Source organism: Stegodyphus dumicola, chromosome 6 (assembly GCF_044657685.1).
Source record: "Stegodyphus dumicola isolate Sdum_Otavi_A_Nest chromosome 6, ASM4465768v1".
NCBI lineage: Eukaryota > Metazoa > Arthropoda > Arachnida > Araneae > Eresidae > Stegodyphus > Stegodyphus dumicola.
The window spans coordinates 15545904-15559592 of NC_140773.1; the positions used below are offsets into that span (position 1 = coordinate 15545904).

General features: G+C 35.8%; 2 protein-coding genes across 13 annotated transcripts in view; one reads left to right on the plus strand and one right to left on the minus strand.

Annotated features, from left to right (window-relative positions):
- LOC118195642 (uncharacterized) overlaps positions 1-13689 on the plus strand; it is a 497554-nt gene that overhangs the window by 176077 nt on the left and 307788 nt on the right. The gene's annotated exons all lie outside the window — the stretch shown is intronic.
- LOC146996673 (zinc finger BED domain-containing protein 5-like) lies at positions 6002-7432 on the minus strand. The gene has a single exon (XM_085817965.1). It carries the CDS (start codon positions 7430-7432, stop codon positions 6002-6004), a length of 1431 nt encoding a protein of 476 aa, XP_085674091.1.

Sequence of the window (13689 nt, forward strand, 5' to 3'; positions counted from 1 at the left end):
TAATTTAGCACTATGCGCGTCCTCTCGCGCCTGGAATGCCGTTTGTTCCCTGCCTAAACACCACGGCAATTACGAACAGCGGGCGCTGCGAGGGGTTTCAACCTCGCCGCCTAATGGTGTACCACCAGGAAAGGACGAAGCTAAATGCGTGGGCTTCTAGAGTATGACTTAGTGATATTAAGTTTGTAACCTTTCATCTAATATCTCAAGGCGCGTATATACGTAACTCTTTTAAAACTGTGCACATAGCACGGCTCTCTCAAAATAGTTAGGCTTAGATTTAGTTAATTAGTTTGGAGCATATCCGCTTAAAGGCGTTTACAGTTTTAAATAATTTACTGGCTGCATTTCGTTATTAAGCGTGCTGAAAGTTCCATACTCTGTGGATTCCTTGGTTCACTAGTAAAACTGGTTTGGAAGCAGTCGTGCAGTCAGTGTTAAACAATATATATATATATGAACTCTAATTTTAATTCCTCGTGTTTCACAAAATATGCCACGAGACATACACAGGTTTAAATTATATCTCTAACAAAATAAACAAATGTTCAGTAGCACTGCAAATGGGGGGGGGGAATATTTACTGACACTACACGTTTCGAGAGCATTTGGGCTAAAAATATTTAAAAGCAGCATATCTTTAAAATTTCTGCACGCTGGAAATAAAAATGTTTCATTCTCTGCAGTGTTGCCACCCCTTGCTTTGAAATCATTCAGTTTTTTAATCGAAAATTCGTTCAAGTTTTATAAGATATGAAATAGACAATAAAACAAATTCCAAATTCGGGTTTCCAGATGCCAATTTTCGGGGGAAGGACTATTAATTAAAAATTTGATGACTCTAGGTAGCGATGTTTTTTTCACATTGCGAGAAACATGCATACATTCATTAATTAGTTTCTTTAAACATAACACAGGGCGATAATATTTGGTGGCAACAATTTGAAAAGTGATGCATCGCATAAGTGATTGGACGCAAAATGCCATTTCGAGATTAATAGCTTCTTTGGGTTAATAAATAAAATAATAAGTTTAATACATTAACTACGTTTTTAGTGCAGAGTTTCTGGTTTCTGATGCGTTTTGGTACTTATTGGATAGAAAATTGAAAACGAACCTTTAATAAAATAAAATGCTCCTCTTTAATAATGAATGTAATAAAATTAACGATGGTTGAGGTTGGGTATTGCGAATCTTTGAATCCTGAAAAAAGACCGAAGATTTGAAAATGTTAATCTTTGTTTTTTTCGGTCATTCGAATCTCAATTTCTTTTTTTTTTTTTTTTTTTTTTTTTTTTCTAATGGCAGATTGTGAACAGTTACATTGTAACCCAGTCCATTAATCTATACAAGTGCAGATGTGGTGGTCTCTTTATCATGGAGGCGCCTAATTGAATCTCGAATTTCATCCTGAAAAGTCGCATATGAACACACGATTTCCATGTACGACCTATTAAATTAAAGATATATTTTTCTGCACTTCATTTAAACTTATTTCAGAAAATGTCCGATTTTTTGTCAAAATACCTATGTTAGGAAAATGCTATATATAAATCTAATATATACCTAAGTCGCGCTTTCGAGATATGAAAAACTCAATTTGAATTTCGGCAATCAATGGAACGGGACGTATAGTACTGCCTTCCCTCTTTTTTTTTTTTTTTTTTTTGCGCAGTGTACATAGTTAAAATTCGTTAGCGATACGTAATTTTACGTAGCGAAAATGAGCCTTAAAGTTCAGGAAATTTAATAATATATTGCATTTACTAAATTCGACTTGTATCTGATAAAAACCGTTATCGGACCCATTATGACTTGCCCCCCCCCCCGAAGGTCTAAGTGACGTTCCCTTGATTTTCTAGAGATAACTGAGAGTTTCATGTTTAGTATTTAGAGGCGTTAACTCTTGAAATAAGCGTTTCCCGTGTATATTTGTTTTGATTTAGAAGCATTCACATGTTTTGTTATGTACGTAACGAAACTGACGTAGTGATACCTAGCTTTACGAAGGAAAATGAGCTTTAAGCTTCAAGAGTTCTAATGATATATCGCATTTACTAAATTCAGTTTGTATCTGAATAACAGTAAGCGTAATTTTTAAAACCGCATTTTCGTGTATGATTTTGATCAAAGGTAAGATTTCGAATATTGTTTTAATTAAACACTTTTAGTTTACCCCTCCCCCGATGCTATTATTATTCTCATATGAAGGATTTAGACTCAAGAAAGTTCAGGGATCAAACCTCCTCTAAAATTAAGATGTTTAACCCTTTGCGGCACAGTGTGTCCTGTCTGGACACACCTAAAAATTTCCTTCTGTACTCACAGAAAAATGGAATGAAAGAGGATTTATATGTTACTATAGGTTACTCTGAACCACCTTTATTTATAGTAGATGGCAGCTCAACACAAATCTGTCCATATATTTTAGCCATGTTTAGTTTTTTTAAGACCCTCATTTTTCAAAGAAATCTTCCAGATTTTTATTAGGGTATAAAAAGAAATTTGTGTGTTATTTTTTTGGTTGTGTGCTAATATCCTTATTCTATATTAGTCTTAAATTTGTACCTTGAAATCTTGCCTAAAATCAAACGGCGAAGCCTAGGTGTACCCAGATCGGGCTCACCGATCATCTAGGACAGCTGAGTCTGTATTCTTTGTTTCTCCGCAGCTCATCGGTCAGTTCATTGACAACAATGCTCGTTTCAGCACTCTTTTCTAATCTCTATTCAATCAGTGTGCCCACTTTGGGCACACCCACAGAATTAAAACGGCAAGTGCTATCTTCAGAAAATTTTACGTGTGTACTCCTCTAGGCCTAATTAGACTGCTTTAAAAAAAAAAAAAAAAAAAAAAAAAAAAAAGAAGTAGCTCGGACTTTAAAAGGTAGCGTGCCGGAAAGGGTTACTTGAGATATATTTAGTTTCGGCAAAGAAATTCAATACATCTTTAAAATTGTTTTTTTTAAATGTCACGGATGATTGTTGAGCAAAAATCAACTGAGCATCCTAAAAAAAGCAAATTTTCGTATTTTGTACTTATTACGTTATCGTAAATTCTGCATATGCGACCGATTTCTCAGAAAACAAAACAAAACAAAAAAAAAAAAAAAAAAAAAAAAAAAAGGATATCTGAAAGAGAATATTTGAAGCATGAACCTTCTGTCTGAATATTTAACAGGCATTTTTAAAAATAGAATTTCTGGAAAGTGGTCTTGAAGAACGTAAATAAATAGTTTCACGAAGAGGAATAAATTTGTCGCTTTTGGTTCCTTAAGCCGTGTAATTTCAATTTCCTGAATTTACAAATAAACTTACTATAAAAACCAAGCAAATACCAAGCTCCACTATAAAGGCCAATATTTTATTTGTTTTGTCTGTTATGGTCAGTTTTTACTACTGCAGAGATATATACGCACATTTTAATTCTTTAAAAATCATCAGTCTTTTATTTCTTCGCAAAGCAGAGAGAAGCAGTACAACATATTATTTATTGATTTGCCTAATTCACGTACTCCTTTTGTCATAATCTCGCAGCCTAAAGAAAAGGTATGTGTGTGCTGTAAACCGGCTGAAAATTGCGGTATATTACGTAAAAAATAAATTATTGCTATTATTAGCCCCAAAGGCCGTTAACCCGAATGGGCTATTAGTCTGAAAGCGGGATTTTGCGTTGGCCGCTATAATTAGCTGTATCATTTTCAAATTGTTGCCACCAAATGATATCGCCCTGTATTATTTGTAAAGAAACTAAATAACGAAGAAACTGCTTATATGTATGTATGTTTCTTGCACCAAGAAAATATGACAGTATTTAGAGCCGTCAGATTTTGAATAACGTAGTTCGCCACTTGATCATGGGCACCTGGAAGCCCGAATATTATATTTCATATTTTATAAACATTAATGAATTTTTTTTTCATAAACTGAATTATTTCAAAGCGAGCAGTGGCAACATTGTACGGAGTAAAGCATTTTTATCTGCAGCGGAGTAAAGCATTTTTATCGCCCAAAAGGGTTGTATTGGGAATTCTAAAGATTTGCCTTTTTGAATATTTTGTGGTTTTTCTGTTGAAATGAATTTGACTTAAGTGAGAAGGACGTGATATTTAAGAAATAAAATTATAACACAAAACGTTTATAATATAAAGAAGGAAAAAATAATAAAAAAAAAAAAAAAAAAAAAAAAAAAAATTTGAAAGCCTTCTTCCTAAAAAAATAAGTAAATAAACATTAATATAATGAACTAAGAAAAGATTAAAAACAAGTAAAAAAATGTATACCAACACTTCAGGCTGCATCTGGAAATCTAAACGTATACTCCTATGCTGCTTCTAAAATTTTTGTAATTTTGCTATTGGCATGCATGGCGTAAGAGAGAGAGAGAGAAAAGAGATGCTTAATAATAAAACTAGAAAGACAAAAAAAGTGCGTTAGCAGGAGTGAATGCAAGAGCAAACTGCGAGACTAAAAAAAGCCTTAACAAACCCTTTTGGGCGACCGTTAAAATGTAAACGCTTTCAGATTTTTTTCTTCTTATTATTATTTTGAAAGAAAACTTCTCCCTTATTATTATTATCGAACTGCTAATACTTGCTAATTCACAGAAGAAATTCCAAAAATTTTAAGTGTATGATATAGTCGAATGTATAAGTATTTATATAATAATCACTGTATTAAGGTGTACTTAGAATAGCATATATATAAATTAATTTTGTGGTAGCTTGCAGTAGAATAGTGAGTAAGTACAATAATCGAATTGGTATTTTAATATTGGATATAAGCATTTGTGATAATCTAAGGATACACAAGCTACGTATGTAGACTCAGATTCGATATTATTTCATATCTACTTAAGAAATACTGATAAAAACCATTAACAATTTGAATCTATGGTATTGTTGCGTTTTCTTTTTCTGACACCAGTTGTTACATTATTTTCTTCCTTCACGTTCGTACGGGGTTCGTGTGGATTTGGGGTGAATAACGACGACACTTGATGAAGTATCGAAACACACTTTATTGGCCGGTATTAATCAGGACAACTCCAAAATCTCGTTCACAGTCGTCGAACTGTTATAAACACGCTGATACGATCAGCGACACAACTTTCAGGTTTTCAAGCTATCACGGTGGAGACAGCTTCACTGCAAAGCACCAGAGTACAGCTCCCGACTCTGCTTGGTCGTTCTCGGAACTCCACGTACTCTCGAGACTTCACGCTACAACTCGCGATGCACTCGACGACACGACACGCAGAGCACAGCTCCTGACTCTTCGGTTCAGTCGTTTCCGGAGCTTAACACACTCTCTCGACGATGCACCAACCGCGATACACTAAGGCAGCGTTTCCCAACCTTTTTTGGCCAAGGCACACTTGTCGCGGGAAAAAAAATCACGAGGCACACCACCATTAGAAAATGTTAAAAAATTAACTCTATGCCTATATTGACTATAATAAAGTAATTCTCTTAAATAGGAATCAAATAAGCACAAAGAAAGTATTTTATAATTACTTTATTATGAAATATTAAGTAAACAGAATAGTGAAAAATTATAAAATACTTTCAGTGCGAAACCTGGGCCTGTTTGGCTGAACACAAAGCTGATATTCTGGCTGGAATCGAAGAAAGACAGCTCTTCGTCAACAGATCTCAGTCTCTCTCTGTATTTGGTTTTCATAGCAATCATGCTTGAAAAGCTAATCTCACACAGATATGTAGTGGAAAAAGGGAGCAATGTCAAAATAGCTTTGTTTGCCAGAAGGGGGAACTCCTTGGCAGTATCCAACCAAAAACTGTCCAAAGGCAGATCAGCAAATCTTAGCTTGCAACCACGATTTTGTCTCAGTTCAATTAGTTCCTCCTGCTCCTGTAAAGTCATTTCCTTTCCAACAACTGATGCTGAGCTATAAAGGTCCCTAACCCAGTCAAGGCATTCAGTGGAGACTGAAGAGAAATAAAATGACAACTTCTCCTCAAGAGTTTTTAAATGCTTAACTATTATCTCACACAGTGCAGCAGTGTGAACACCTTGCCATTGCATGGTGTGAGTGTGAACATTTCAAGATTGCCACTTTCCACGTGTTGATGCCAGAGTTGCACCTTTGAACAGAATCCATTTATTTTATCTGTACTTGCAAGCAGGTTTTCATTTCGGCCTTGCATTCGGATGTTCAATTCATTCAGATGATGAAATATATCTGCCAGGTATGCCAGCCTTGCACACCACTCATCACTTGCTAGCTGCTTTGCGTAATCTGACCCCTCATTTGTCAGAAACACTTTACGTTCCTCCCGCAGCTCATACACACGAACCAAGACCTTGCCACGCGACAACCACCGGACCTCCGTATGAAACAGCAAGGTTTTATGCTTTGCTCCCATCTCCTCACACAAAGCTGCAAATATGCGACTTTTCATGGGTCGTGACTTTACAATGTTTACCATGCGCACAACATCATCCAACACATGAACTAAGGCTGATGGTAAAGTCTTGGCTACGAGGGCCTCGCGGTGAAAAAAACAATGCGTAATAATCACATCTGGATTTCTTTCCTTCACTCTGCTTACAAAGCCTTTGGTGCGCCCGACCATGGCTGCAGCTCCATCGGTGCAGACACTTGTGCAGTTTTCCCACTTAAGTCCTCCTTGTTCAAGGTATTCTGATGTGACCCGAAAAATTTCTTCTCCTGCTGTTTTTTCTGGCAATACCTTGCAAAAAAAGAAGTTTTCTCTAATTGCATCACCATCAACAAAACGCACATTAGCTAAGAGTTGAGCATGTCCACTGATATCAGTAGACTCGTCAAGTTGCAATGCAAACTTCTCACTGATACGGATCTTTTCCAAAACCACACTTTCGATGTCTGCAGACATGTCATTAATACGTCTGGAAATTGTGTTGTTTGAGAGAGGGACTTTGGCTATTTCCTTTGCTGCTTCAGGTCCGAGCATCTCCTCTACAATAGCTTTGCAGGCAGGAAATATTAATGTCTCTGCCACAGTGTGCGACTTTTTTGTCTTGGCTATAAGTTCAGCAACTTGATAGCTAGCTTTAAGAGCTCTTTCATTTACCTTTGTTGTTTTTCTCATAAAAGTTGCCTGTTTCTCCATGTTGTCACGCAGGCGAACAAAATAGTCCACATTCTTGTTTTGAAGCAAAGGGTGTTTCGTTTGGAGATGGCGTTTAAGTTTGCTTGGGACCATAGCACTGTTAGCTAGCTTTTCACCACACACCACGCACAGTGGAGTTGGTTTGTGTTCATCTCCAGTGAAAGTAAATCCAACTGAAATATAGCTTTCGCTATATTGCCTTGCGCCAGAGAATTTAACCATCTTTGCTTTCTTTTGACCCCCACTCATACTCGGGCTCTCATCTGGCTCCAGATTTTGTTCAGAGTCCAGTTCTTTCCTTTTCAAAAACTTGTCCATCACTGCAGTATCAGTGTCTCTCTCCTCACAGCAGCCGTTGTCTCTCTGACACTGTGTGAGGCGTCTGCCTGCGTCTCATGGGGGCGGGGACACGGCGGACACTTGTCAAGATTGGCAGGGGGAGGAGTTATAGCACTGCACAGCGCCGTGACCACCTATGACACTGGCGGGGGGAGTGACGGGAGGAGTTATAGCGGGCGAACAGCACCGTGACACCCAGACCCGGCGGCACACCACGGTGCTTCAGACGGCACACTGGTGTGCCGCGGAACAGCGGTTGGGAACCGCTGCACTAAGGGACGGTGCTAGACTTCGAGACACTCGCTCAATGACTGACTATCAGCTCGCTAGACGAGGCACACACACTGACTGCGAACCAGCAGGGTTTATATAGCTTTCGGCTTGTGTTCGAGAACATTCTAGGCTAAACCGGTAAGAATTCGTTCCAGAAGGTTCTCCATCCGCCCATGGCATATCGCCAATTTTGTTGCCAAATGTAGCCAAATGGCAACCCTGTCTTCCCTTGCCATTTTATGGCAACCCTAAAACTGCTTACCTTACCGCGCCTGTACATTTCGTAACACTATGGTATTCTGATTATTTCCACAAGGCCGTATAGTTACTATTTTAAAGCTTTTCTTTCTTTTTTTAAAGCTTTCTTTTTTTTTTTAATAATAATTTCTTCCATTTATAATAAACCGTTAGAAGAGATGTTGGGAGATTAAAAATCTTCAAAAAATGGTGATTTGGGATTTTTGCGTTTTGAAAATTCTCTACACTTTTATCTTTTTAAAAATCCCATCATTTAATCTCTATGAAAAATAAAACTGTGAAAAATATAGTTTTAATTTATCGTCGAATGTTTTGATAAAAGAATATTTTTACTTAAAAACGCGTTTATCTCCAAATGTGATTTTTTTTTATATTCAGTGTATCTTTTCTCAGGAACTACTGCTCACAGGTATGTAAATTTTTTATGGCTTATTTCTTATGTTTCTTAATGTTTACCAAAATGACCTTTTTTTGCGATAAATTGCGAAAAAAAGAAGTTTTGCTTTTTTTTTTTTTTTTTTTTTTTTTTTTTTTTTTTTTTTTTTTTTTTACCCCTTGCGGGAAAAAGTGTTGAATTTTATTATGCCAAACACAATGTCCCATAAATTACTCTAAATCTCAAAATATTTCTAAAGGTAATTTCAGTACAGTCAGAAAGGTAAACTTTAATTATACAAAAAATTTCAAAAGTGTATTTCTAGCAGGTTTTGAGAAAAGGTACATAGAAAATGACCAGTTTAACATGGTCGCTATAGGGGCTTCCCATTCCCCTTTGAATTGCAGAATTTAATTGATTTAATCGATACATTGAAGCTTTCCCCTTCTTATTTGTAGTTGCCGTAAAACATTAAATTTCTAAAACTTCTGTTCGAGAAACTTTTTTTTTTTTTTAAAGAAAAAGTTTAAAAAATTAAATTTCTTCTATGTTTGTCCTTCATCTGATCGATTTAATCCTTCAATTAATAGGAAAATAAATGTCATTTCTTTGAAAGTTAGTTTTATAATTTAATGCATTTTTTAAGAATACTACCGTAGTGTTGAATTTTATATTGCATGCATATTTTTAATAAAGATTGGTCATTTTTTCCCAATGCTAATACTCTGAATATTTGAAAAATAAGAATTTCAGTCTGTATTGTTTCTATTCCCCCCCCCCTGTTGTGGCATTAACTTTATAATAACTAAGACAATAACTTCATCGCTACGCGAGTTTTTGCTATTATTTTCACGAGAGATTTCCCGAATTTCAAAAATTTTTTTTTTTTTGTAAATATTTCATTTGCAAATTTTGGTTTTTCTCTCTTACAGTTTGTTATAAATATTCAGTTATTTAGTTTTTATGCAACTGTTAATTAAAATTTTCTCAAAAATGCACCCTGTTTCAAAATCCAAACCAGAATTTTTAATCACCCCAAGTTTTGTTGGGATTTTGGAATACTAAAGAAAAAGTAGTTTCCGGTATTATATGAAGTTAATGAAGACTCCATGCATTGCTTTTAAATACCGATTAACTGTTTCGATGTTGAAGGATCTTTGTTTAAGAAACATATATTAATGACAGAAATCGGTGTGTGAAATATAATTTATGAAAGCATCACCCAGTGAAATAGTTTTTTAACGTAAAATAACGATAAGGATTTCATTGAGAAAGGCAAATTTCAATTTAAATGTTGTAATGTTTAAGTGCGCTATGATTTTTTTGTGTTATTGCTTTATTTTTTGGTAGACGCCGAAATGTTTGTGTAAATGGCCCTCTGCGAAATAATTATTGCAAAACCTAAGTTAGGGAAGTTTCTAGGCGAATTTTGCCCTTTTCTTTCGCGCTGTAAAGTTACTGCTGTAATTGTGTAACAAATGTAAAGAACAAAAAAGGATTTATGTTAAAAAAAGTGTATTCTTTTCATCTCTAAGTATATTCTTTAAAACGAGGTTTCTCTTCTGTTGTGAGAGCATTATCTTTCAGCATTAAAATTGATAAATAGCGAGCGTTGTAAAAGACACATAATAAAACTTCTTTATGCAGAGTAAAAGAAAAGTTCAGTCTCGTCTCTTTATATTCCTCGAATAAATAAGCCTAGATATTGTGACGTCGCAAGTTTTCAGTGACATTGATGAGTAACGTCTACGAACAGAAAATCCTGAAGAGCTTTTAAATACGATTAACGGCATGGATTATCAAGCAGGAGGGAAAAGACGACAGAAGCAGCGATGCGCTGCGACATTGCTGATTCTAACAAGGTCAAAAGTTCCATGACCTGTCCCAAAGTACTACTTTTTGTACCGAAAAGTTTCCCAATTTTATTTCCTTCATTTAAGTGAGAATTTTTTTTTTAGTTTAACGCAAAATAAACAACAAACAGCGAGAAAAGGAAATTTAAATGCATTTTTCATAGTATCATTATAAGACATATATAGCTTATCATTGGTCACCCCACCAGTAATACAGTGACTGAAAGCTCAGAAATATGGAACCGCTGCATGACGATGTCCAGTCATCAAGATATCGACACGTTTATGCAGGTCGGTCAGTACTGACTTCTGCATATGAAGATTTCTTCCTAGATAGTCAGTGGTCTATTGCTTCGCCAGAACATGAAAAAGTGACGTATTAGATCGTTATAATAAGGGGGACCGGAAAGTAATGTCGCTTTCTTACATTAAATTCACACGAATAAATTTTTAACACTTTTTTTATTTTTAATCAATAATGTAATCACCCTCGTTATCAACAACCTTTTGCCATCCAGTGTGCAGATTTTCAATCCCATGACCGATAAAAATCAATTGGCTTTTGAGTAAAATATCTCAAGATGGCATTTTGGACATCATTCAAATTTTCAAATTTTTTGGCACTAAGAAAATGTTGTAGGGATCGGAATAAATGGAAATCCGAGTGTACGATATCGGGCGAGTATGGTGGGTGATGCAGCACCTCCCATACCAATTCATTCCTTTTTTTCCAGTGCCCGTCTTGCACAGTGCGGTCTTGCGTTGTCGTGTTGCAGAATGATGCTTTTTCTATTGACAATCGCCGAATATTTTTCGATTAAAGATTGGTTCACTCGATCCAATTGCTCACAATAAAGATCTGCATTAACAGTTTGTCCAGGTTTCAGCAATTCAAAATGAACAATTCCGCGAATACTCTACCATACACACAGAAGCGCCTTTTTGGGATGTAAACTCTTTGTAACCCGTATTAAAACTGCCTTTTGGATTATCATATAGGACCCATTTTTCGTCTCCAGTAATCAATTGATGAAAAAACGGTTCTGTATGGTGCCGTTGAAGCAATACGTTGCGTGTGATGGATCGGTTGGCTTTGTTCTCCTCTGACAGATTATGGGGGACTCAAGCACCTGCTTTGATTATTTTTCCATTCTGCTTTAAATATTGTAGGATGGTCGACCAAGGTTGGTTAGGAGTGTTTGACATGGATTTGCTTCCACTGCCCTCATTTCGAATAGGCTAGCTGCATAGGCTTTTTATGATTTTATTCTTAATATAATGTAAATAAATATGAGCTAGTTTTCCGTAGAAGGTCCTCTATGAGGGTATCTCTCCTCTTAGGTTATAGTCTTTGTGTGCTTTGCGTTTACCAACGTTCAAGGCTGGTGCTACGCTTTTTGTCGACCGGCGCAAGCACGGTGTCTCTTAGATTCCGTCGCCAGGCATCATTCTAAATTTTAAACATTTTTGCCGCTTCTAAATTCAGCCATTCGATGCAGCTGCACCAGTTCCAGTGGGTTGGCGCTAGCCCTGCCAGTATTAAATATGGGATAACAACTGGTGAACTCTCTGCTTAGGGCAGTGACTTTTTCGAGGCAAACTTTTTGTCTGTTGTATGGTATGGTTTGGTTTGGTTTAATTGATTATGGAAAAGGACTCGAGGGTTATCTACATAAGGAGAGGGATGCCATAATGTTGACTTTCTAAAGGAAACTGGCTCATATATACGTTACATATACAGATAACCACGAAAATGCTCATTCAGTCAGCCCTTTCGCCGGGATTCGAAACTCGGACCGAACAACAAGTGTTCAGCGACTTTACCGCTCGGCCGTTGGTGGTATAAAGTTGCCATAAAGCTATGTAATGCTGTCACATTTAACACATTCAACTGCCTGGTTACCACTCTGGTGCGAATTGCCTAGTTCAGACCCTTTTTTGGCATTCGCTTTCTTCATCAGTCTAGAAAAGTAAAAAAGTTGAACCTTTTTTTTTGTTTTATTTAAAAATCAAAGACAAACCTCTGTTATGTAGTTACTTGTTACTGTGAAAACGTAATTTGAATTTTTGTAATATCGTGTTTGATATTGAATCCTTGTGAAATTTTACTTGATGACAGAGAAATAATTATGAAGGAAAAAATTTATTTCTACCCAAATGTTACCAACGATAAGGAGGCGAAGCATGTTTTCTTTTCTTACAAACAGTGGTTGCTGTGAGGAATTTTATTAAAATGTGGATATTATTTTTTCTATGGAAGTATGTTTAAGATGGACTAAAAACTTATTTCCAAATAGTCGTATTTTTCCAAAACAATTTTGCTTTAAAGTTTCGCTTTTTTTTTTTTTTTTTTTAAATTTCAACTATCCACATAGCAAATGAACTTTTGCACATTGGTTGTGAAATGAACGCGTTTTTATGTTCCTTGACTTCTCTGCGAAATTCTTATCTTTTTCATCTTGTTTGAAACGTTTTTGAAATTGTGGGTTAACTTTTTATTGTCCAAATGTTAAGTTTATTTTCAGCATTTGAATTTACACTGCGAAAACATAAATGAAGGCGAATCAGTGATACCGGTATATTATTAACGTCGAAATGAAAAGCCCATAATAAAATGTTTTATTTGTATAATTGCTGCTAATTATTTTGGCTTGTTCAAAAATGTATCGTAGCTTCAAACCACAAAATGCAGTATCGAATCTTCCATTAGTAGCGTTTTAGGTACACAGTAGAACCACTTACATACGTACTAATTACCGAGAAATAAATAACTTCATTGATTATAATCTGTTTTCAAGGGGTAAAAAATAATAGAAACTATCTAATCATCCACCATTGTTTTTGAGGAAATTTTAGGTAAACCTTTCCCTCCGCATGCTTCCTTTCCATTTCTAAATTTCGAGCAAAGTTCAAGAAGGCTATCTTTACGGTGGTGGCCATGATGCTGATGTTTTCCATCTTACTAAGCGCTGTCCATATCCAACATTTAAACTTAATTCCAGCAGCAGTTTAACTAAATAAAAGGCTGTTTTCAGAGTTTTGAGAATAGTTGAGTGGAAACAAAGACGGAGATGATTAGTTTTTCATGCTCTGATTAGTCCTGTTTTGTCCACCATTTCGGCTAATCAGTGTTTTACGATAACTGCTATAACGAAATAGCTAAATGGCATTGCATTGATGACCTTGATTTGAATTTTAAGTTAATAAGAAGTGCTTTCTTCCAAATTCCAGATTTTTTAACAAAGTGTTTCTGTTCAAGGCTGAGATTGAGGACAGTATGTTTTAGTGTAGTACATAAAGTTCTGTTGACCTCTCCTGACGTAAATATTTTCGAAGTATAAAAGATTTCACTTTTAACTGTCAGTATCTATGTATTCTATAAACGCAACACCAGGGTTTTAATGTTCTTTAATTAAAAGTACTTTTGTAACTTTATTTAGGTTAATTGCGTTTATTGTTGCCAAACATTCGATAAT

Excerpts from the sequence above, each read along its gene's own strand:
- LOC146996673 (XM_085817965.1), bottom strand. The coding sequence starts at position 7,432 with ATGGACAAGTTTTTGAAAAGGAAAGAACTGGACTCTGAACAAAATCTG.